Source organism: Rhodofomes roseus (genome assembly GCF_022264815.1).
Source record: "Rhodofomes roseus strain CIRM-BRFM 1785 chromosome Unknown C8Q71scaffold_8, whole genome shotgun sequence".
Taxonomy (NCBI): domain Eukaryota; kingdom Fungi; phylum Basidiomycota; class Agaricomycetes; order Polyporales; family Fomitopsidaceae; genus Rhodofomes; species Rhodofomes roseus.
Window position 1 is genome coordinate 20,273 of NW_025952964.1, and position 21,203 is coordinate 41,475.

Sequence of the window (21,203 nt, forward strand, 5' to 3'; positions counted from 1 at the left end):
CGCTGGCCATGCGCCGTCCACGCCGGCCATGCGCCGCCGCCATGCGCCGCCCACGCCGTCTGGCTGCGCACACGCTAGCCTCGCGCCGCCCACGCCTGCGCCGCCCACGCCCGCGCCACCACCGGCCATGCCCTCGCCCGCCGTGCGCCCGCCGCGCTCTTCACAGCCGTCGTCGCCCATGGCCACGCCCGACGCCGCCCGCACTGCGCCCTACCTCACCCACATCGTCACCCACCACGGCCAGCTCACCCTCATCCCGCCCCAGAACGCCGGCCGCATCCGCAGCCCCAGGACCAAGAAGAAGCGCCAGCCCGACCCCGACGACGAGCCTCGCTTCACCACCGCCGTCCCCCCGTCCGCCTCCAGGCGCATCCGCCCGCCGAGCCCGCCCCATGCCCGCCCGCGCAGGGAGCCCGCCCCGCAGCCCGCGAGGCCTGCCGCCGATCCCCTGCTCGATGGTGAGTGGCTCTCTTGGTCGATGCGCGGGCAGCGAGTGTCGTCCTCGGAGGCCGCCGCGTGCGACCGCCCGAGGCGACTGCAGCTCGCGATGCGTCCCCGAGGATCGCTCTCGCTGCCCGCAGCCACTGCGCCCACCAGCCTGACGTCGTGCCCGCACAGTGATGGACACGCCTGTACCCGACTACCCGCCGCCCTCCTTCCAGGAAGCAATCCTAGCATCGCCGTCTGCGTACACCCTCCCGTCCTCGACCTATGCCAACTCCTCCTACGCGACTTCCTCCTACTCTGCGACCCCCCACACAAGCCCGCCGGCTTCCCCAGCCGCCGAATCGCGCTCTCTTGTCCGCGACCTCTCGCCCTCTCGCTACTCGCCCTCTCTTGTCCGCGACATCTCGCCCTCTCGCTACTCGCCCTCTCTTGTCCGCGACATCTCGCCCTCTCGCTACTCGCCCTCTCTTGTCCGCGACATCTCGCCCTCTCGCTACTCGCCCGCCCTCGTCCCCGTCCGCCGCTCCCCGCGCTCTCTCGACCCACCTTCGTCAGCCGTATCTGGCCCGTCCGACGACCCGGGCTCGGATTCAGACGACTCCAGCGTCGAGCTGCTCGGCCTCGAACCCGAGCAGCACTGGGAAGCCGATCGCAGCACCGGCCTCAACCTCCACCAGCGCGTTCAGCGGGAGTTCGTCCGCCAGCGCGCCGCCGAGTCCAGCACGACCGTCAACCTCCTCCGCGAACCCGCCTCTCCCAGCCATCACAGCACGAACACATCGCCGTCCTCGACGCGCCCGCGACGGTGCTCACATTGCGGGTCGCTGCGCCCTGCAGATGCCGACGGAGAGGTGCAGAGTGGCGAGGATGATGAACCCGGTGCTCGAGGCAACAGCGGCGAGTGTTCGATCGAGAGACGCCGCCGCGTGAAGGCACACCAGTCTCTCGGTCTCCCTGTACGCGATGCATCCCCACCGCCTTCGCCCGCGTCGACCATCGACGCGCCTGGGTTCAGTCCCTGGGCGAGCACCGCAACGCTACTGAGTAGCGCGTTCTCCACGCACAAGCCCGCTCCGGTGTCTATTGGCAATAGCGGGAACAGCGTCAAGCGGAAGGAGAGCGTGGGGCTGCGGAAGCTGTTCATGAAGGGGAAGGAGAAGGCACGGGAGCACGAGAGGGGGCGGGAGCGGGGCGGCGAGAAAGACAGGGATGCAGCAGACCATGGTGAGCCGAGGTCTCCCTCGTCTGCCGACGACTTGCAGTCTTGGGAGGAGATCACTCCTTCCGAGGCTGAGGTGGACGGAACGTCGGCGCCCAAGAAGGAGAAGCAACCCAAGACAAGGGAGCGACCACCGCAAGAACGAGCAACACCTACCCTTGCACCTGCCCCACGGCCGGCGCGGCGTAACCAATACGTCTCGCCGTACCCCCTTTCACAGCCTTCCCTCTCGCACGTCCCATTTCCGCCGGAGAAGGTACGCCCGCCACCAAGCCCATCGTCGTCTTCGGCCGCCGATGCGCTCGGACGCCCCCTCGCGCCCGTCTCCCCAACACGGCCCCATCCGCCTTCGCGCCTGGCGAGGGAGACGCACCTGTCTTCGCCGACGCGACTGGAGGGCCCACCACCGCTTCCGAGACTTCGTCCGCCGCGCGACCGCAGCCCGCTCATCGGCCGCTTCCGACGCCCCGAGATCGACGCGCCCTGTCCGACCTCGAGGATGTCGATCGAGCCGTCCGCGTCTGTGACTGGCCTGAGTGAGAGCAGCTCGGGCTCCTCCATGACATTGGCAGACACTCGTGCGGGCGACGACGGTCGAGGGGTCTCGCCTCCCTCCGACCCGTCGTCACAGAGGCCCGGAACTACACAGGAGGTCGCCGGCGCGAGCGCAGTACCCACCGCTCGTCTGCCGTCGCCACTGTCCCTGCAGCCGTTGCGAGCCCCGCAGACGACCGTAGCGCCCGACGTCGACGCAGCGCCTTCGCTCACGGCCAACGCCTTGGCTCTTCAGCCTGTCCAACAAGGCAGTGCGACGCTGCCAGTCACACCGACTACACCGACGACGCCTACGGGGCACCACTATCCCGGCCGACCGCTTCCTCGCCCGCCGACATCCTCCACCCCCAGCTCGCCTGTGCTCAGCGTCAGGCCGATGACTCCAAACATGTCCACCACGAGAGACAACGAGGTGGAAGCCTTGCCCGCACCCGCGGCGACCTCCAATGATGTTGTGGGTGACTCGAGGCCTCGTCCGGAATGGTCGAACTACACCGATCTCGACGTCTTCATAGCCCGCCTCGATGTCGGCAGCCAGCCAGATGACGGGCGCAACTACGAGGTACGCGACTTTCGCTCCTCGCCTTGACTTTACTCATCGTGCATCTAGGATCTACTGCGAGTGTCCGAGTTCGTCGGCCCTGCAGCCGCTCCGTCAGCCCTGTCTCCGACCCCCACTTCCGCCGAACAACCATTGGTAGGTCGGATCGAGGTCGAGCGCCGTCGCATTACCAAGGACGGCCGCGTCAAGCTGAAGCTGACCTTGCTCGGGGTGGTCGTCGACAAATGTGGGATTTGTTTGTCGCAATTCAAGGACGAGGAGCTCGCGGCGCTAGCTCCCATGTGCCAACATTCGTGAGTCGACGGTCTCATCCGTTTGTGGATTCTACGAGCTGACTGTCGGTGGTCCAACCAGGTTTCATGAGAAGTGCCTGCGGCGCTGGCTTGCCATGAAACATACCTGTCCGATATGCCGTGTAACTCTTTCCCTGGATATGTCTGCTCAAGTCATATGAGACATTGCTGTACAGTTGTCCCCTGTAGGTTCGTAGTGATCCGATGTAGCCCATACATGCTTCTACTCATGTCTTATATGTCTGAGGAATATTGGCTTGGTACGGGACGAGGAGCGCTAGCGCTACGCTCATCCCGATTCGCCGCGCCGAGACCTTGCTTCTAGTATGCGAGTTAGCCAGCGAGATCCGATGCGTGTATTGTCTCCTACGTAAACACAGCCTCTCACCCTGTTTCATAAGTCGCCGGCCACGGTGTTCGCCTGAACCACTCACTACTCTCAGGCTGGGTTGCACAGAATGAGCGTCGTGGTACTCGTCCTGCTGGGACTGCTGACTTTCTTCCTCTACAAGTCATGGCAGTCAACGCGCAAGAGTTCTCTTCCCCCGGGCCCGGGGCGCCTCCCCATCATTGGCAGCGTGCACCGTCTCCCGTTCGGATACCAGCAGCACGCATTCTTAGATTGGAAGAAGACTTATGGTATGTCTGTGTTTCCATCGGGCGTGACTGCTTTCTCATGAAGCCCCTTCGCAGGCGATATCATATATCTGGAGATATTCAATAAGCCCGCTGTAGTGCTCAACTCGGCCAAGGTCATGCAAGAGCTGCTGGATAAACGCGGCTCCAAGTACTCTGGCAGACCACGGAGCGTCCTCATCTCCGAAATGTACGTCGCTCGTGCGGAGTCCATGCTTCACCCTCATACCAATTGACTATCAACGACTGCGTGATCGTCTCAACGTCAGGATTGGCATGACGAACAACGTCACCATTCTGCCGTACGGAGACCAGTGGCGGCGCCAGCGCCGGTGGTTCCAGACGGCCTTCCAGTCGGCATCCGCGCTCGAGTCCTACGTACCCCTCCAGCGCTGCGAGTCTGTCCGGCTGCTCTCGGGCATACTTGACGCGTGGCAGAGCACCCAAGACAAAGCAAGTCGCGACGTCGGCAAGGAGGTGTTCTCGGGAGTCAAGCGGTGAGTACATCTCTACCTGCCTACGCCGCGAATCCATAGATCCTCTCACATCAACCTGACATGGGCGTCGTGCAGTTATGTAGGCGCGCTGATGATGCAGATCGCCTACGGGCACAGCGTCGCGTCGCTCGACGACGAGTTCGTCGTCCTCTCGGAGCGCGCACTCGCAGGCACTCTCGAAGCGGCCACCTCCGTCGCCTCCCTGGTGGACTTCTTCCCATTCCGTGAGTGCACGCCCACCTCCTCGTCTCCGGTGCATCCACGAGGCTGATATGGTCGCGTATGTGTAGTGAGGTACCTCCCGCCATGGCTTCCTGGCGCGGGTTTCCTCACGAAGGTCGCCGAGGTCCACGAGCTCGTCCGGGTGATGATCGACGTGCCATACGAACGCGTCCAGGCCTCCATCGTACGTGCCTTCTCCAAACGGTCTTTGGAATCACTTCATATGTGCGTTCTCTATACATAGGCGAAAGGAGCCGCACGGCCGTGCTTCCTCACGTCGCTCCTCGACGAGTATGCCAAGGACGGGAAGATGTCGGCGTATGACGAGGCCGATGTGAAGGGTGCTGCGAACATTGTATACGGAGGTATGCCTCTACATTCTCACGTTTGGCGTTGCATTCGTCCTTTTTCTGACCGGTGCGTGGGCTCGTAGCGGGAACCGACACGGTACGCATCCTGCGAATGCACGCTTTCATCCGATCAGATATGTCCACTCACACACGGTGTGGGGTTGATCATAGACAGCAACCGTCCTGACGGCCTTCCTGCTCGCCATCGTCCTGCACCCTGAGGCGCTCAAGAAGGCGCAAGCAGAGATTGACAGCGTGGTCGGCACAGAGCGGCTGCCCGAGCTCGGGGATCGCCAGTCGTTGCCGTATTTCGACGTTTTGCTGAAGGAGGTCTATCGGTGCGTCACATCCGTACCTTGCTGCCTCGACGTCGCTAAGCGCTGGGCTGAAGTTGGCATCCACCTGTCCCGCTCGGTATGTTCTCTTCTTCGATAGCGTCTGACGTGGGGCTCACTGCACTTGGCCTGCGCCAGTCATCCCGCGACTGGTGACAGAGGAGGACACATACCGCTCGTACACGATCCCAGCAGGCTCTGTGGTCATGCCGAACATCTGGTACGTTGGCCTTGCTCTGGGTCGAACGCCGCTCACGACACCCTCGCAGGGCGATCACGCGCGACCCGGAGTGCTACCCCGACGCCGACGCGTTCAGGCCCGAGCGGTTCCTCTCCTCGACGCCCGAGCCAGACCCACGGGGTTTCGCGTTCGGATTCGGGCGACGGTGCGATTCACCCCTCTTGACATTGTCCGTACTGACTGGGTTTGCGCGTTCGCGTTCGCAGATCGTGCCCGGGCCAAGCGTTCGGCGATTCCTCCGTGTGGCTCGCCGCCGCACGCATCGTTGCCGCGTTCGACGTCACCAAGGCGCACGATCCCGCCACCGGCGCGGAGGTCAGCTTCCAGCCCAAGTTCGCGTCGGGCATGATCAGGTGTGTGCCATCCACGCCCACGTAGTCTGCCCACTGGCGAGACGGGTGCTAACGTGCGACGCAGCCATGTGATGCCATTCCCGTTCGAGGTGCAGCCGAGGTCGGAGAGGGTTGGTCGGTTGATTAGGGAGCTAGAGACGGAGGCGTGAGGGGCAGGGCTGGGTGGCCACCATGTTCGTTAGGATTGTATATTGCTCTTTGATGACTATCTCAATACATGCTTGGTAATCCGTGGTCCGTCGACGGGCTTGGGCATGAACAAGTGCGGTCGGCTCACAGCTGGGCTGACCGCATGGATTGGTTGTTTGAGGTTGCGTAGGAGTTGTGCGAGTGGGTGTGGAGCTGGCAGCTTTACACTGTAAGAACATCAAATGAGAGGGCGTAGTATTATCTAGGCAGCAACACGTGAGCGCAACATAGCTCAACTGGCCGGTACCCTGTCTGTATCAGACGACCCTCAAGGTACACGGCTGCTACAAGTTCGCGGTTTCCTGTCTCTCTTGTCGAGTAGCCGGTGCCTCAACAGCGCATACGCCGAGACCCGCCTCGATGTGCTATGTGCGCCTTGCTAAACGGATGACGTCTGCGTCCTCAACTTGGTCGGCGAGAGGCGCGTCGTTCCGTAGCGCGATGGTGTCACCACTTGCACTGATCTTCGAGAGTTGCAACGGCTGCAAGCGAGCGTACGTCGTCAGCGACAGACACTAAATGGAGAATCGTGCACCTACGTTTGTCGTGCTGACACCCATTCTTCCTGCGAGCACATCCAGTGCTCTGCCCGTAGCGATGTTCTACACGTTGCTAGACAGTCAGTGTTACGCGGCACACAGGCCCGCAGGACCGTGCGACGCGCGTACGTACCTTTCTGAACCAATACACGATTTGCCCTCCAGTGCTGGGCGCGCCTGGAAGACCTCCCTCGAGCTCGAGCTCGACGTGCAGGCGCTCGCCGACGGGGACGTTCACACTGGGGCGGTCGTCCTTTGGGTCAGCAGGCTGTGCGCGGCGGCGGATCTGCATGAGTGCGATCTGTTTGTTCGCTGGCTTCTTCGCGCGGGCTGCGGGTTTCGCGGAGGAGGAGGAGGGAGTGGTGGGGAAGTTCTTAGCGAGGAGGTCGCGTGCAGTCTGGTTCTTGGGTGGAGGAGCGGGGGTCGTGGGGGAGCACGAGTGGGAGGACGGGTCTCTGTGGCTGCCCAGGGAGTCAGTGAGGCAGGGACACCACCGCACTGGCGAACACGCACTACGCGCAGAACCCTCCGCCACATCCCGCACACCGCGCGGCCGTCCTAGCGTCCTCTCCCCTCCCCTCATCGCGGACTGCGCTCTCCAGGCTCGGCCGCGCACACCCCTCCTTGGCGCACTTCTCGCGCGCAGGCGTCGATCGCTCTCCGCCGAGGGCGGCTGTGCGGTCGGCGGCGACGGGGCAGGCGTGCTTGTCGGGGGCGACATGGTCCCTGCAGAAGAGGCGGCCGCAAGGGCAGCGGATGGGGAGGAAGTCGTTGAGGTTGCAGGACGGGAGGGCGCAGTGGGCGCCGATGGCTGGCAGAGCGTCCGACATGGCGGTGGTGGCGGAGGAGAGACGCGTCTGTGGCGCTCCTCCTCCCCTCGTCCACATGTTATTAATTGGTGTTGTGTACAATATTATATCCGCAAATCAGCAACCATCCCGCCTCAGCCCACCACGCCCAGGGAACACGTACGCCATGCAGTGCATGATACTCTCCTCGCCAGCCTTCAGACTCATGTTCCACCGAGTCTTCAGGGATCCTCGTTGATGTGCCCTCTCTTCTCACTCGCGATCGCAAGGCTATCTACCTCCTCCCCCTCGGGCTCATCCTCCTCGTCGGACTCAAACTCGTACGGCGAGACGTCGCTATTCGTAATGAGCGGGTTGTCAGCAAACTCGGGGTGCGGTCGAGGCAGTCGCGGCAGTTCAGCATAGCGCGTCGCATGGAAGTTTCGCTCCAGCGCGCCCAGCTTCGCCCACACCAGGGGAACACACAGGCCGCAGGGCTCCTTGCTGCCTTGGACGCGGAAGCAGACCCAGTGTCGCGAAAAGCCCGTGACGGCTGCGAGTCGCCCGACGCCACTGGATTCCAAGCTTGTGCTGAGTATGACCAGGGACTGAGGTCCGAGCTGACGGCTTGGGCGCGCTGCCACGATCCATGTCCTGTTCTTCCTGTTCTCGAGCACAGGTAAATCTTCGACGCGGACTTGCGCGACCGGCTCGTCTGCAGGGGCGAGACGGAGCCGCACCAGTGGATGGCGAACTTGAATCCGACCGGAGAGGGGTTGTGGGGGTTCGACGCAGGTGCCCTTGGACAGGTCGATGGTGAGCCATGTCGACCCGAGGTCCTCTCCAGTGGCAGGTGGCGGCCGGCCGGCGTCGTGGACTGTAAAGGTGTGGAACATGTCGCGTTGTCCGCGAAGAAGCAACTCGGAAGGCTCTTATACCAGGGCTTGAACAATGCTTGTCTTTCCTTTGTGGTTAGTGGGAATAGTATTAGTATAGAACGTGTTCCAGCTGCACAGCCTCGCTAGATCACATCTCCGATCGTTCAGCTTGTCCATGTTCGGTCCTTTCATCACTATAGCGACGCTTGTGGCCCGTCCAGCTGATGGATGCACATAGCATGGGCACGACGTACAGGGAAACCCACGCAAGTCTATCCAGATCACAATTAGTACACTCAGAGGTACATTCAATATTCGTTCAGATGCTCCCGTACACACAAAGTAGGCATGTTATCCGTCCTCCTCGTCATCCTCATCATCGGTTCCCTCGTCTTCCTCCTCGAGGGCGGCCTCCGCCTCCGCTTGCGCCTGTGCAGCCAGTGCCGCCTGGGCGATCGCTTGCTCTAGCAGCCGTGTCTGTTCCTCCGACAACGAGAGCGCACTAGAGAGCGCAGAGGATGCAGAAGGCACATCTGCTTGCGTCGTCGTTTGCGAGGTCTCCGTCATGGGCATCGCGAATCCGCCATTCGCATTCGCGCTTGCAATGACGCTCGCCAGGGTCGGTTGGCCAGCGGACACCGGCGGTGGTTGCGCTAAGGCCGCTTGGGGAGTCGGCTGCTGCCCCAAGGGCGGCTGGACAGTATTCTGCAGCACCGGTGCGTGTCCCAGCACCTTCGTCACGTAGCCATGGAGCATCGGGTGGAGGCCGAGTACGATCGCCTGCGCCTCGAGCACGACGCCGGGGTGCATCTCGCCCTCCTCGGGGCCGTCGTCCGGGCCGAGCGGGTGGTTGGTATACATCGGGGGCGCGCCACCGTTCGCGCTCGCGTTGAACTGCATCGTGCTCGCTGCGATGCCGTCCCACATCTTCGCGCGGCGCACGGCCTCCTCCTCGCTCTCGGGTCGGTCCACCTCGACCTCTACGATCTCCGCGTACGCGCACACGCTCTCCGCGACGCCCGCGAACGCCCCGTGCGCGCCGTCGTCGCCGGTGCGGCCGCGCGCGACGCCGCGGCGGTTATCCTGGTGGCGTTTGATGGCGTCGCGCCTGCTGAAGACCTTGCCGCAGCCGCCGCATCGGTAGGCGCGGCGCTCGTGGAGGCGGGCGTGGCGCTTGAGGTCGTGGTTGCGGACGAAGCTTGCGACGCAGAGGTCGCACCGGAAGGGGCGCTCGACGAGGAGGTGCACGCGTTGGTGCGCCTTGAGCGAGAAGAGGCGCGCGAAGACCTTGGGGCATGTGAGGCAGGGGTAGACGGCGGTGCCGATGTCGGGCGCGCCGGGGGACTGGGACCAGCCGGGGGTGTGGGATTGGGGTTCGGAGGCGGAGGATTGGGAGCCGATTTGGATGCCGCTGAGGACGCCGAGCATTTGGATGAGCCCGGCGAGCTCTTGGAGAGCAGTGGCGCGGTCGCCTGCGCGGGGTGCGGATGTCACTGCGAAGAGGAAGACCTGGTGAAGCTGGAGGTGGATGGAGGCGATGAGGTGGGGGTGGATCATGGGTGTTGGGCTGGAGGCGATGGGGGAGAGCGCGTGTGTGATGAGCCTGACCGCTTCGGAGACCTGGTAGCGCAAGTCTGGCTGCTCGAGGGCGACGCGCTTGGTTGGAGGCTCTTGCGGTGGTTCATCGTGCGAGGGGCCATCTGCAGCGTCCCATCGTCGCTTACCCTTGTCGAGCTGTATGGCAGGCGCGTCCGAGTTCCTGAGCGACGCGAAGAGCAGCTCGGACTTGGCGAGCGAAATGACGGCCTCAACGAGGTGCTTTGCAACGTCCTTCGTTACTTTTCTGCAAGTGATGCATTGATTGAAGATGTCTAGTACATTGTGGTTGCCACCGCCAGGGACTACAGATGCAGCCAGCGTAGAGCGCACTAGTGGATTCTTGTCTGCCGAGGCCAGGATGGCTTTCATGGTGAGGATGGCAGAGGCACTCCGTCTCTCGCTCGCAGTTCCGGGAGCATTCCCATGTGCGAGTTGTTCCAGACTCATAGTTTCGTGTGCATTGGGAGGTGGGGTGGATGGCCCAGCAATAGGCTGTTGCAATGTTGTGGCTGCGACGCTGGGAGTAGGTACTGTCTGACTCGCCTGCGGGATAGCACCATTCGCCTGGGCCCTCGCCTCTTGCTGTGCTCGCTCGATGTCGGCTCGCAGCTGCTCTTGAAGGCGGCGAGCCATGTCTTCGGCCTCTGCCTCGATGTCGTCCTCGGACTCGTCGTCGTCCCAAGCATCCTCGTCTTCGACACCGTGGCCTTCGCGGGGAGTGTCTTCTGCCACAGCATGTTGCATGTCGGCTGTTTGACCAGCGGGCTGGCAACCAATGGCCAATATACAAGTACAGATTCTACAAATCCAAGAACGGCCGGCCGGGTGTGGGGAGACGAGAGCGGGGTGGCTGAGAGACGATCGACCGAATTTGGTGTGATCGGATCTGGAGATGGATCTACAGCCACCCGGCGCGACGAGGAGGCGAGTCTCTCCTTCACCGGGATCCCCTCACGCGAAGGAACAAACCCGCGGAACATCTGCTTATATTCTACAACGGGACCTGCAAATGTGATGCTATTCACCTATACTACGCCGACCACAACCTCCCCGAGTCAGTGCGGCTAGTCTGACGGTCTCTGACTATCATGCGTCAGGGGTCTGTCTCTGCCAACAATATGCCGCTCGAATCTAAATTCATTCATTTTGACTATTCCTCGTTAGGCACATCCGTCTAGACAATACCTTATCGCTCGTAGGCATAGTTGCTAACGCCGCGAGACAGACTTCAAACGGTCGAAAGCCGAACTAACCACCATCGACGCATTCCCTGCTTCTATGACAGTACGTCGTATCCCGGTATAGGCCTAGTTCACGCATCATTGCGCCATCCACCGGCTGATCCAATTTGTCTAGTCTTGGACTGGTTGCTAGACACGCCCGTCGCTTTGACCCAACTTTGGCCTGTCACGGTCATATGTGGCACAAGGTTCGTCGATAGGGGTGCGCCTGGCGTTACCCCTTTCCTATCACTGGCCACGCCGTCCTATTGTTCCTACGGTATAAATACGCCTCCTTCTTCGGTGCAATCCCTCCAAACCGCACATCCCAATGTCGCCACTCTCATGGACTTCGACCGATCATCCTCCTCTGGCTATGGCCTACCGTGGTACTCCCGCTGGGCCGCCAACGCAGCATTGCCAGCAACTGTGTCCTTCCCCGACTAGCGCGACAGTATCTGCGCCCAGCGATACAAGGCACCCATCCAGCCGTTCCGCATGGGAGTTCGAGAAGGAATTCTCAACGACCAGGTGAATTTCACCAGTCAATTGACCATCCTGCAGGCGCACTTACCGCCGCCCAGTGGCCGTCACATGCACCCTTGTGTGTTGGACGTCATTCCACATTTCGCGTCCCCCAGGCGAGCACGTCGTATCTGCAACGGAGAGGCGCATTGACTCTGAATGGCGGCTCTCGTCCATGTGAGTCGACCTCCCCGTGTGCATTTTGCGGTCCTCGTCTGACATCTACGTCGCGTTTCAGGGCTGCCGAGGCTGCCGAAACACTCGAACGCTTTTGGGGCAGGCGTTACGATGTCTCCCATTCAAGGCCAGCCGAGCAAGCGCAGGCGGTTTTGGGTGCGAACCAATGCTCCCAATCGGCGTGTACGAGGCAATCTTCGATTTCGTCAGCGGATCGGCGTTCAGTGGCGAACAGTCCGCATTGGAGGATCGCCATACCGGCGTGCTACCACGACAGCGCGACCACATCGCAGTGCTTCCCTAGAAGCCGAGTCAGAAGAGACTCCAGGCAAAAACGTACACTGCGTCGTCGAAACAGAACCACGCGGAACACCACTCGGGATGCTTCACACAGTGTCTATCCTCTACGCATGCGACACGACCCTTCATTGCGCGGTTCCGTGGTCTCCCAATCTTGTCTATGCCCCGTATACCCTCGTCATGTCGGCCCAACGCCCGTGATCCCTCAGGACGTCCCACGACCTTCGTCCCCTACGAGGGTACGGCTGCGTGCTGCCCGCCGAGCGGCGCAAGTCGGATCAAGGGCGACACCTCGAGACGCACTGCGACACTAGGAGCGTCGGCAATTTCCATATGGCAAAAACGCTAGAGGAAATCAACAAGGCTCGGGCAACCCTAGATGTTCGTGTTTTCGTGCGCCGATTGCATTGATGCATCGTCTCTGCTCTCTGGAAGAACGACCGAGAGCTTCGGTTTCGGTGCTCACAATGCATTCGTGGCGCTTGATGAGCCCCGGATGAACAGCTTCGTCGGCTGCACACAAAACAGCAATGAAAAAGTCTTGTGTAGTTGACTCGACATTCTCGAGCGATGTAGACAACGCTAGGATGCTAGCTACATCCTGTAGTAGGACCTGTAGACACACCACAGTATAAAATGATCTGGTCACAATCACATAGATAAAGCAAGATTGGCAAGCCAGGTTAGCGTCGTTCGTCGCACAGACGGCACTACCCAAATGTTTTGTTCTACTGCATGCATGCATAGTGAACTCGACGACCTAAGCTTGCAGAAACTCGCTCCGTGACTCACTGTCAGCAACAATATTGTCGTATCATCCCCGATCTACCATAGACAGCCCATCCCAAAATGAAACCGCACCTCTCACGCCAATAGAGAAGGGTCCAACCGATCCGTTCGGGCCTCTCATTCTGTCATAGATATGAACCTGACAGCACCGACATGCGTGCAGATCATGGGATAAGAAATCGCCACCCGTGGGCCATCTGGCCTACTACAGCGACCGGTCCCCCGCAGAACATCGCACGTCGGACATCGCGCCTGTTCCGGGAACGCCACCTTCGCGGGCAGTCTCCCCATGCAAAGTCATATGTTTCGTGTCTGCACGGCTGAGAGAATCGGTGATGTCCCAGGCCCAATCACTCGACACGGTGGCGTCGCAGCACCCTTGAACCTTATGCTCTGCGAAGGGTCGGCTTCTCGCACGCAATGGCAGGCGGGATAAATAGGCTCAGGACGGGGATGAGAACCGCCTATCGCTCGCATCCTCCAGTCGAGCTGCACCTGCACGCCGCCAGCCAACGACAAGACTCTGACAAGTGCCAGCCGCGCGATGACGATCAAGCTCTACGGATTCCCGCCCTCGCATGCCACACGGCGCGCCGCCGTGATCTTCAAGGAGCTCGGCGTGCCATACGAGCTCGTCAAGGTGGACATGCTCACGGACGAGCACAAGGCCGCGGCGTACCTCGCGCACCAGCCGTTCGGGCAGGTGCCGTACATCGACGACGACGGGTTCGTCCTGTTCGAGAGCCGCGCGATCGGGCGGTACCTCGTCGCGAAGTACGCTGGGCCGGCGCAGAAGGGCTTGATGCCGACCGCGGAGGACCCCCAGCGGATGGCGCTGTTCGAGCAAGCGGCGAACGTGGAGCTGGGGAACTTTGATGTGTATATGAACGCGCTCTCGTGGGAGGTGATCTTCAAGAGGTGAGTGGTCTGTGCGTGGGGTGTGGAGCGAGTCGTGAACTGGGTGTGCCCTCGGGTTGCGATGAAGGTATTCGAAGTTGATGACGGACGAGACGATCGTGGCGGATCTGTTGAAGACGTTGAACAGCAAGCTCGACGCGTACGAGGTCCTCCTGTCCAAACACCGGTACCTTGCTGGAGACGTGAGTCGTCTTGGGCTCGCCATTCACTCCACCTCTCTCACTGTGCGAACTTCCCCCAGGAAATCACATTGGCGGACCTGTTCCATCTACCTTTCGGGAACACCATGGGGAGCATGGGATACGATCTACTCACCACTTCGTCGAGACCGAACGTGTCCAGGTGAGCCGACTCCACCCAGGATGTCGAACCACGGGCGCATGACTACGGTTCTTTCCATAGATGGTGGAGGGACATCAGCTCCCGCCCGGCATGGCAAGCTGTGAAGGAGAACGCTTGATAACCCGCGGTTAGGGTCGTGTGAGCAGCTTGTAGAGTAGCATGTCGAGAAGAAGAAACATGGGTCTGATCTGGACCTACGCTGGCGTGCACTCGAAAGAAGCTCTCACCAAGGGCATCAAGGAGTCAGCGAACGGATAGCTCAGTCATGAGTAGACGATGTCAAGGATCATGGAGGGTGAACGAGGACGTACATGCAACGTCGCCATGCTGAGACACCACGACAGCTCAGTATATGTGACACTCTGTGTTGGGCTAGTGAAAACGAAACGTAGCATTGACGGGCAATGGCTGCAGAGGCATGTAGTCTGCGATTAGTGTGTGACGGCCATTGAGTACCGCACTGCTGCGAGCCTCAAAGGGTGGGTAGAGCGACAGAACAACCGATAGATAGAAACTTCTAAGGTGAAACATGGTCAGCCCGTAGCCTTCCAGCACGTCGACGGACGCACCGCGCAACTCGCATCCGCATCCTCAAATACCTCCCGCCCGCCTACCGCTTGCCGCGCTTGCCCCCCTTCCCTTTTTTAACGTCCTCCTTCTCCTGCTTGTGTGTACCCATGACCGCCTGCGCCTCGATCTGCATCTTCTTCAACGCCTCCACGCCCTCCTCCGTATCCGCCTGCTCCAGCCACGCGGAACCCGACCCGCCGAGGCCCTCAAAGCGCCTGTTGAACCTGCCCAGGCGACCGGTGACGGCGTCCTCCTCCTCTGCCTCGCCGAGGAAGCGCGTGGCGTTCCAGAGCGGGGTGTTCGTGGTGTCCTTGGTGAGCTTGAACAGGGAGCGCGGCGAGGTGGTGTAGTGCGTGAAGGTGCTCCCGTCGACGTGGAAGACGGTCTGCGGGAAGTGCGGGGCGAAGGGGTTGGGGAGGACCCGCTGGCGGTGCTTCCAGACGTGGGTGCGGCCGTAAGGCGAGGAGGAGACCGACCGGGATTGCTGGAGGGCGCGCGACTGGGATGTGGATACGGCTGTTGTGAGGCTCGATGAGGACGGCCTGGCCAGGGAGAGGACTGCGCTCATATTGCGCGGCGGGAGTTGGGTCAGTCTGGGGTGAAGGAGACGGCGCGTGCGGCGGTGATGAGCGTCAAGTGCAAGTGAGCTGGACAGACAGGCGCCCGGCGGGACGAGCGTAAGTTTTCCGAGAAAGGCAATACCACCCAGCAGTCCGAGGCGGCTACCCGGAACGCGACAGCACTTATGTCGCGCGGAATGAAGAGAGCAGCCATGTCAATGGAAGGTACCTCTCGCGGAGGAAGCAGGCCCTGAGGACAACTGTAGCATCCATACGCGCTACTCTACACTAGTCTCTTCGGAGGCTCGTCCGCCTTCCTCTCCGCCTCGTGCACGTTCTGCTCTACCGCGCCCTTCGCCTCCTCCACCCTCTGCGCAACCACCGCCCCCGCCTCCCCCGCCTTCTGCTGCACCGCCGCCGCCGCCTCGCGCGCCTGGCCCTCCACCGCGCGCGCAACGCCCTTACTCCACCCCAGGGTGTCCTGGAGCTTCAAGCCCGTCGCCTGCTCGAGGCTCACGACCGCGCGGAGCACGCTCTCGCCGAGGCGCGCGCGGCCGGCGGCGCTCGCGTCCTGGAGGCGCGCCCAGGTCATCGCGCTGTGCGCCTTGGCGATGTCGTGCTTCTCCGCGACGCCGGGGAGGTAGGTGTCCTCGAGGGACCCGAGGTAGGAGGAGACGTTGTGGCCCGTCTTGGGGAGGAAGTGGCGGAGGGAGAGGAGGAGGAGCGTGGGCGGGAGGGCGAGCCGCACGGGGAGGGAGCGGTTCCGCGCGAGGACGGAGCCGGTGAGGGTCGCGACGCCGACGTAGAGGATGCCCGGTGTGAGTGGCTCGTCGGGGGCGACGAGGGACTTGATGCGTTCTGCGTGCAGCCATTGTCAGCGAGCAAGGCGCGAGGAAACGGGCTGTGCGACGCACTTTCTACAGACTCCTCCACGCTGATCCACCGCGAGACGACGCCCTGCACTTGTGCCCGGGCGTCGAGGTAGGTCGCGGTCACCGAGCTGCGCACCTTGCCGATCTGCTTCTCGAGCTCGGAGGGCGTCTCGATCAGCAGGACATCCCGGTCTGGTTCAGGATATATTGAAAGCTGTTCCGGCGCGAAAGTCAGCGTGAGCCAAGGGGTAGAGACAGCGAGACTGCTCGTGCGCACCTTGTCCTTCGGTGTCTGGGTCACCGCGACCGCAGCAGCGGCGGTGGCAAGGGCCGCCCTGCGTTGCTAGCCACATAGGTCCCTGTAAGAGCAGTGCACACGCGGGTATGATAGGACGACATACCGCAAGCAGGCGCAGCATTTGAGAGTGAGAGGATGGCCGTTCGTGGCTGCAGTGAGCTCACCGGCGCTTCTACGCGGGCGAGCACTTCCGGCAACGCCCGGACCAGCTCAGATCCAGATCTCACCGTCTACTGCCCGTACCGAGTCGCCGAGGCCGGTACGTATGTACCAATAAATCAACCTACCAATTCATACTGCGTGGCGACCTCTGAGTCTGAATGCAATCTTCATTTGCGGGTCACACTTCGGCACGAGTATGAGTACATCCAGTCTATTAGTACACAAGTCCATGACAACATACTCTACAACAACATGGCGAAACACGAAGGTATCCATACAGGTATACTTGTACAACTGATCAACCGAGCAATACACGTCCATCCGGGTCCCTCTCATGATTTTGTGCGTTATGGCGCCTCCTCCTGATCCATCCTGACCTCGCCCTTCCCGCTCACCCGCGCGATGCCGAACTCGACGTATGGGATGAACTCCTGCTCGACGTGATGCGATTCGTGGTGCGGCGCGGGCATCGCGACGAGGAACGCCACATCGAGCAGCCCGCTGCTCCGCGTTGGCGACGGGGGGCGCGGGGGTGAGAGCTCGACGACCTCTGGTTGTCGTGCATCGGCGGATGTGGCGGGTGCGGGGAGGATGGAGGCCCCTACGGAGGGCATGGGCACGATCGCCCGGAGCTGCTGGCGGAGCCGTGCGAAAGTCGAAGGCAGCACAGGCGGTGGTCGGGGCGGTTGTGCATGTGAAGGCTGAGTCTTTCCTGCAGTGTTCGGCGCCGTCCTAACCTCTCTCGCTGCGACAGGCTTCACCGACCGACCGTCAACACTCCTCACCCTCTCGATGACAGGTCTACGACTCACCATGACAGCGTTCCACCACCCGCCCCCGACGCTCCCCGCACTGCTCGTGCTCTCCCTCGCCTTGCCCTTCCCCGCCGCCTTCTCGCGCTCCGCAGGGGCGTGCCCGAGGTATACGTCGAAGAGCTCGGGCCGCCGCGCGAGCAGCGTCGCGTGCTCGAGGGTCACGCCGGGCCCGGGCGCGTTGGGGATGATGCCGTCCCGGATGGCGTCGGCGATGAGCTGCCGTTGCCGCCGGCGGATGAGGTAGGAGCGCACGACGATGGCGGCGGAGACGGAGAGCAGGAGGACGAGGGTCGCTGGCGGGGAAGTCAGTCCGGATCGAGCGGGAGTGCTGCAGTGGGGGTGTGCTCACCGAGGAAGGTGTATACTGCGCCGTGCGGACGTATTTCAGCGCCACCGTCGGGGATATGCGAGGAGCAGACGTACGATACAGCGTTGCGGAGGAGTTCATACCATCGCTCCCGCTATCCGAGGACCCGGACGAGCTCGAGTTCGAGCTGCCCGACGATAGACTTGAGGTCGCTGTTGCGGTCGCGGAGAGGTTCGTGAGCGGCTGGGTCGCCATCGCGCGCAAGCTGCGGGGGGAGGGGGAGGGAGAGGGCCGAGGCGCCAGGCGTCAGCTATCGGTGGTATGTGGATTCGTCAGACACTGAGACAGTGCACAGAGGGCTCCGGTCGATGGGCGATTTGACCCGAAGTTCAGTCGTCTGTTGTACGTCCGCCGGGGTGTACTCTTGTCGGCGCGAATCAGAAGTCGATGGACGTCGCGTAGCAGTAGGGAATTTGAGCGGAACAACGTAGCTAGGTTGTCTTTCAGTCAAGTACACAGCGACGATGAGAGGAGGACAACTGCAGGCCGGCTGGCGTCTTGTGGTGCGTCCGACTGGGTCCGGGATGAGCAGCGGTGGTGGGATAGTCAGGCGTAAGTATAGATCGTGTGAGCCGTCGCTGTTGCGGGCGACAGGTCGTGTGTGCTCGTCGTTGGCGGTGGGAGATGCGTGAGCAAGGGCAGACGGGCTGTGTTGTCTGAGATGCCTCCACCAGGGAGTACTAAGCGAGGAGGGGAGGTCCATTCACGAGCTCGGAGCAGGCGTGAACCGATCCCATGCAGCGCGCCCTCGGGGGCCGGGCCGCTGACAATGACCAAATTGCGCGACTATGGACTGGGTCTGAAGATCTGAAGCTCTGAAGCGTCGCCGTACTACAACGGTACATACCTTTACTACGTACCGCGCATTGCAAGGTTCTGGCCCACTATCAAAGCAACAACATATACTGTTCATACATGCACATGCTACAATTACGTCTCGCATGGCTCGGGTTGAGCGTTATATAGCAGAACTAGGACTGCGAATATAAGTACACGAACAACTTCTCAGGAACACGGCGTACAACGCAAATGCGGTGCTAAAGCTAGTAATACACGACCTGTAGCAAGTAGGAACGCGTCCACATATAGTCGGACGAGCATGAAGTCGAACGTTTGGACAGGGGATACGGGGTAGCAGTAAGAGGATGAAATGAAGTTGTACTAAAGCCCGGGGAAAGAGACGAGCGAGATGACCACCGGTGGGACACAGCTCTGACGTAGCTATACACGCAACGCCGTCAAAATGAAACCATAGCACAGGTCAATGATACCTGACGAACCTGTTTGGTCGACGCGCATGCTTCATCGACACTGGACCGCCGTCAGGTTGTTCATTGTTAATCCTTTGACCCTCTCAGGAAAGATTCCTGATAGCCACCGTAAGTGTAGGGAACATGGAAAGGCTCCCCCGCCGATGGGTCGTGTGCAGTTGCCTCAGGATATGTTACGGAGCCCGGAGTCGCCAGTGAGTAAGCCGGGGAGTGGCCAGGTCTCGACGGTGATCGGGAAGGCCCGCCCACAACAAAAGGCTGCACGACATGCTCTTGAGGGCTCTGGGCGCGAAAATCGCCCAGAGGCTCCGTGTGGTCCTGGCAGTCGTCTTGAAGAAGCCCACTAACATCGCCCCATGCGATGTCACTGCCAGAGCGGCGCCAATACGGATGCATAGGATCGAAGGGCGATATTGGCGTCGCGATTGGCGTAGCGGATGTGCTAGGCGAGCTGGACGGCGAGATCGTTTGGGAAACAGGAGGGGCATGCGACTCGGACGTCGTCGACTCGATGGGCGCTGGACGCGGGGTATACTGCACGAAATCACCGATGATCTCCCAATCCATGTCGTCGTACTTCCCCTTGCAAGGGGGCGATCGTAATGGGTAGTTCCCGCGCTCGTCAGGTATTTGGATCCAAAATGGCATGTCCAGGGGGAAGGAACCGAACGCATTCTCCCTCGCAAGTTCAGTCTTCGTGTAGCCAAGACGTGTCGCCGTTCCGTTAATGATGCCAAACCGCTCTTTGAACTTGCGCACCCAGGCCCGACCGCAACGAAACTGGCGTGAGTGGCCTCCCTCTCTCATACCCTCATCCTCTGCCACCAGTATGGCTCGATCTATGATCATCTTGTCGGTGACGGTAACCTTCTCGTTCCTGCATTGCAACAGCCAAGGTTTCAATTCACGATCGATTGGCCAGAATTTCAGTCGCCTGAATGACAGATCAGGCGGAGAACACGATATTAGCCAGCAACGATACCGTATTACCGTTTCACGTTCCGCGCAAACTTTGGACCATCCACATGCTTGGACTTCATCCATTTCTCCTTGTCTTTCAGGACCCTGGTAATGATGGACCGACTGACTTGAAACTGGTCTGCGATCTGCTGGTGCGTCATCCTAGGATTTGCGATGTGCATCTCGCAGACAGCCTTCTTGTCAGAGGCATAGAACGGTCTCCGGGTGTGAGAGGGCAACCGAGCAGGTCTGCGATACTTCGCTTTAGCCTCGTTGATAGTCGTCCAGGTTGGTCGATGAGCCTCAGCGGAAGACGTCTCTCGTTGAACCGTCGGGACCGACACACAGAGTCGCGGCCCCGTTCCGGTAGCGAAACCGTCAAAGTCTCCCACAACCTAGATTACAGTGGATCATGATGATGAGAGGAACAGCCAAGAACTCCATAGCAAACAAACGCACATGTTGAGTTGACGTGGCCATATCAAGACAAAGGATCGTTGCGCCCAGAATCGATAGGATGAGGGCTGAACGGCGTCGGGGTGCGTTTTAGAAACAACGCAGACACTGCGGCTGGGCTCAAGTGAGAATTTGTTCAGGACAGGCCTACGGGCCTTGGACGTGAATGATAGGACTCATCTGGCAATGCAGTGCAGTGATACTCATGGCACTTACCCATTCGGCGCGAAGTCGCACTCGGAGCGCGGGTTGCCCATCGGATCAGGCGCCTGGCGCCCACTCGCATCTTGCTACAGCCTACAGGCGTACTTACAGGCGTGTAGATGCCCAATACATAGATACCACCAGAAACGCTCGTAACGATCAACAAGTACTTTGCAAGCAACGCTACAGTATCACTGGGGTATCACAGTGTCTGCGAGGAATGAGCGATTAATGAGCACCGAGACACATGTACATACGTATACCGAGAATACCAATACACCAGTACCACTCTACCTCCCACACCCAATATCATACAATTGCACGAAAAGTGCTAAGTTATCTTCATGTGCCACATCGCGGGCGATTCGCCTCGGAGGCGGTTGCTGTCAGCTCGTACGGATTTCTGTGGTGCCTTGCGCGCGAAGGGAGGCGATACCGCTCTGCTGATACCATCCGGAACTCGTCTTGACGCGTGAATTCCGGATATGTGGTCATCGAGGTCGTAGGATGAAAAACGGGCGTATACATAACTCGGATATAATGAAGGCGATGGCCGCGAGACGTGACTCGGATGTGCCAGTGGCTGAGGCGTGTGGCGCGAAACGCACTAGTACATGTCAGCCAGTCAACTCTAGACGGCCCTACTCGCACGATGCAGTAGAGAAGTACCGAGCGTACCTAGAAGACGTGCGTC

At 60.8% G+C, this 21,203-nt stretch overlaps 10 protein-coding genes across 10 annotated transcripts; 3 read left to right on the forward strand and 7 right to left on the reverse strand.

The window, feature by feature from the left end:
* The first annotated feature begins 131 nt into the window (after window positions 1-131).
* Window positions 132-3,415, forward strand: C8Q71DRAFT_547453 (uncharacterized protein). Its single transcript, XM_047919273.1, has 5 exons — window positions 132-458; window positions 619-2,783; window positions 2,832-3,076; window positions 3,138-3,265; window positions 3,324-3,415. Exons 1-4 carry the CDS (start codon window positions 179-181, stop codon window positions 3,235-3,237), a joined length of 2,790 nt encoding a protein of 929 aa, XP_047779570.1. The 5' UTR covers window positions 132-178; the 3' UTR covers window positions 3,238-3,265; window positions 3,324-3,415.
* Window positions 3,387-6,139, forward strand: C8Q71DRAFT_547347 (cytochrome P450 monooxygenase). Its single transcript, XM_047919272.1, has 13 exons — window positions 3,387-3,715; window positions 3,770-3,902; window positions 3,982-4,209; window positions 4,285-4,433; window positions 4,500-4,615; window positions 4,676-4,796; window positions 4,865-4,878; window positions 4,953-5,119; window positions 5,173-5,195; window positions 5,255-5,336; window positions 5,386-5,502; window positions 5,564-5,710; window positions 5,775-6,139. The coding sequence occupies exons 1-13, from the start codon at window positions 3,535-3,537 to the stop codon at window positions 5,857-5,859; spliced, it is 1,563 nt and encodes a 520-aa protein (XP_047779571.1). The 5' UTR covers window positions 3,387-3,534; the 3' UTR covers window positions 5,860-6,139.
* A 125-nt stretch (window positions 6,140-6,264) lies between these two features.
* Window positions 6,265-7,268, reverse strand: C8Q71DRAFT_856735 (uncharacterized protein; the record flags this gene model as incomplete). The annotated part of the gene is made up of 4 exons (XM_047927337.1): window positions 6,265-6,381; window positions 6,439-6,501; window positions 6,572-6,899; window positions 6,952-7,268. The coding sequence occupies 4 exons, from the start codon at window positions 7,266-7,268 to the stop codon at window positions 6,265-6,267; spliced, it is 825 nt and encodes a 274-aa protein (XP_047779572.1).
* Window positions 7,269-7,468: 200 nt separating this feature from the next.
* On the reverse strand, window positions 7,469-8,122 carry C8Q71DRAFT_722889 (uncharacterized protein; the record flags this gene model as incomplete). The annotated part of the gene is made up of 1 exon (XM_047921555.1): window positions 7,469-8,122. The coding sequence occupies one exon, from the start codon at window positions 8,120-8,122 to the stop codon at window positions 7,469-7,471; it is 654 nt and encodes a 217-aa protein (XP_047779573.1).
* Window positions 8,123-8,352: 230 nt separating this feature from the next.
* On the reverse strand, window positions 8,353-10,543 carry C8Q71DRAFT_752986 (uncharacterized protein). Its single transcript, XM_047923416.1, has 2 exons — window positions 10,247-10,543; window positions 8,353-10,195 (listed from the first exon to the last, which is right to left on the reverse strand). The coding sequence occupies exons 1-2, from the start codon at window positions 10,445-10,447 to the stop codon at window positions 8,456-8,458; spliced, it is 1,941 nt and encodes a 646-aa protein (XP_047779574.1). The 5' UTR covers window positions 10,448-10,543; the 3' UTR covers window positions 8,353-8,455.
* A 2,605-nt stretch (window positions 10,544-13,148) lies between these two features.
* C8Q71DRAFT_547543 (glutathione S-transferase) lies at window positions 13,149-14,533 on the forward strand. Its single transcript, XM_047919275.1, has 4 exons — window positions 13,149-13,632; window positions 13,700-13,814; window positions 13,874-13,974; window positions 14,035-14,533. Exons 1-4 carry the CDS (start codon window positions 13,259-13,261, stop codon window positions 14,090-14,092), a joined length of 648 nt encoding a protein of 215 aa, XP_047779575.1. The 5' UTR covers window positions 13,149-13,258; the 3' UTR covers window positions 14,093-14,533.
* C8Q71DRAFT_547514 (uncharacterized protein) lies at window positions 14,470-15,196 on the reverse strand. The gene is made up of 2 exons (XM_047919274.1): window positions 14,544-15,196; window positions 14,470-14,488 (listed from the first exon to the last, which is right to left on the reverse strand). The coding sequence occupies exon 1, from the start codon at window positions 15,110-15,112 to the stop codon at window positions 14,585-14,587; it is 528 nt and encodes a 175-aa protein (XP_047779576.1). The 5' UTR covers window positions 15,113-15,196; the 3' UTR covers window positions 14,470-14,488; window positions 14,544-14,584.
* C8Q71DRAFT_897703 (apolipo protein O-domain-containing protein) lies at window positions 15,090-16,395 on the reverse strand (the record flags this gene model as incomplete). The annotated part of the gene is made up of 4 exons (XM_047928761.1): window positions 15,090-15,962; window positions 16,019-16,190; window positions 16,254-16,319; window positions 16,378-16,395. 4 exons carry the CDS (start codon window positions 16,393-16,395, stop codon window positions 15,388-15,390), a joined length of 831 nt encoding a protein of 276 aa, XP_047779577.1. The 3' UTR covers window positions 15,090-15,387.
* A 363-nt stretch (window positions 16,396-16,758) lies between these two features.
* On the reverse strand, window positions 16,759-17,947 carry C8Q71DRAFT_547643 (uncharacterized protein). Its single transcript, XM_047919276.1, has 4 exons — window positions 17,675-17,947; window positions 17,601-17,615; window positions 17,249-17,544; window positions 16,759-17,191 (listed from the first exon to the last, which is right to left on the reverse strand). The coding sequence occupies exons 1-4, from the start codon at window positions 17,811-17,813 to the stop codon at window positions 16,784-16,786; spliced, it is 858 nt and encodes a 285-aa protein (XP_047779578.1). The 5' UTR covers window positions 17,814-17,947; the 3' UTR covers window positions 16,759-16,783.
* A 793-nt stretch (window positions 17,948-18,740) lies between these two features.
* Window positions 18,741-20,511, reverse strand: C8Q71DRAFT_547677 (uncharacterized protein). Its single transcript, XM_047919277.1, has 6 exons — window positions 20,491-20,511; window positions 20,309-20,424; window positions 19,880-20,244; window positions 19,649-19,823; window positions 18,899-19,582; window positions 18,741-18,839 (listed from the first exon to the last, which is right to left on the reverse strand). Exons 2-5 carry the CDS (start codon window positions 20,327-20,329, stop codon window positions 18,956-18,958), a joined length of 1,188 nt encoding a protein of 395 aa, XP_047779579.1. The 5' UTR covers window positions 20,330-20,424; window positions 20,491-20,511; the 3' UTR covers window positions 18,741-18,839; window positions 18,899-18,955.
* Between the last annotated feature and the right edge of the window lie 692 nt (window positions 20,512-21,203).

Bases quoted from the DNA above. Each gene is read 5' to 3' on its own strand.
- C8Q71DRAFT_547453 (XM_047919273.1), top strand. From the start codon at position 179: ATGGCCACGCCCGACGCCGCCCGCACTGCGCCCTACCTCACCCACATC. The intron at 459-618 runs GTGAGTGGCTCT...GTGCCCGCACAG, and splicing joins CGCCGATCCCCTGCTCGATG to TGATGGACACGCCTGTACCC. The intron at 3,077-3,137 runs GTGAGTCGACGG...TGGTCCAACCAG, and splicing joins GCTCCCATGTGCCAACATTC to GTTTCATGAGAAGTGCCTGC.
- C8Q71DRAFT_547347 (XM_047919272.1), top strand. From the start codon at position 3,535: ATGAGCGTCGTGGTACTCGTCCTGCTGGGACTGCTGACTTTCTTCCTC. The intron at 3,716-3,769 runs GTATGTCTGTGT...GCCCCTTCGCAG, and splicing joins AGATTGGAAGAAGACTTATG to GCGATATCATATATCTGGAG. The intron at 5,196-5,254 runs GTATGTTCTCTT...GGCCTGCGCCAG, and splicing joins GCATCCACCTGTCCCGCTCG to TCATCCCGCGACTGGTGACA.
- C8Q71DRAFT_752986 (XM_047923416.1), bottom strand. From the start codon at position 10,447: ATGCAACATGCTGTGGCAGAAGACACTCCCCGCGAAGGCCACGGTGTC. The intron at 10,196-10,246 runs GCGAGTCAGACA...ACATTGCAACAG, and splicing joins CGAATGGTGCTATCCCGCAG to CCTATTGCTGGGCCATCCAC.
- C8Q71DRAFT_547543 (XM_047919275.1), top strand. From the start codon at position 13,259: ATGACGATCAAGCTCTACGGATTCCCGCCCTCGCATGCCACACGGCGC. The intron at 13,815-13,873 runs GTGAGTCGTCTT...AACTTCCCCCAG, and splicing joins ACCGGTACCTTGCTGGAGAC to GAAATCACATTGGCGGACCT. The intron at 13,975-14,034 runs GTGAGCCGACTC...TTCTTTCCATAG, and splicing joins TCGAGACCGAACGTGTCCAG to ATGGTGGAGGGACATCAGCT.
- C8Q71DRAFT_547514 (XM_047919274.1), bottom strand. From the start codon at position 15,112: ATGAGCGCAGTCCTCTCCCTGGCCAGGCCGTCCTCATCGAGCCTCACA.
- C8Q71DRAFT_547643 (XM_047919276.1), bottom strand. From the start codon at position 17,813: ATGGCGACCCAGCCGCTCACGAACCTCTCCGCGACCGCAACAGCGACC. The intron at 17,192-17,248 runs GTGAGTCGTAGA...CGGTCGGTGAAG, and splicing joins GGTGGTGGAACGCTGTCATG to CCTGTCGCAGCGAGAGAGGT.
- C8Q71DRAFT_547677 (XM_047919277.1), bottom strand. From the start codon at position 20,329: ATGGCCACGTCAACTCAACAT. The intron at 20,245-20,308 runs GTGCGTTTGTTT...ACTGTAATCTAG, and splicing joins TGGCCACGTCAACTCAACAT to GTTGTGGGAGACTTTGACGG. The intron at 19,824-19,879 runs GTAATACGGTAT...TCTGTCATTCAG, and splicing joins TTTGCGCGGAACGTGAAACG to GCGACTGAAATTCTGGCCAA.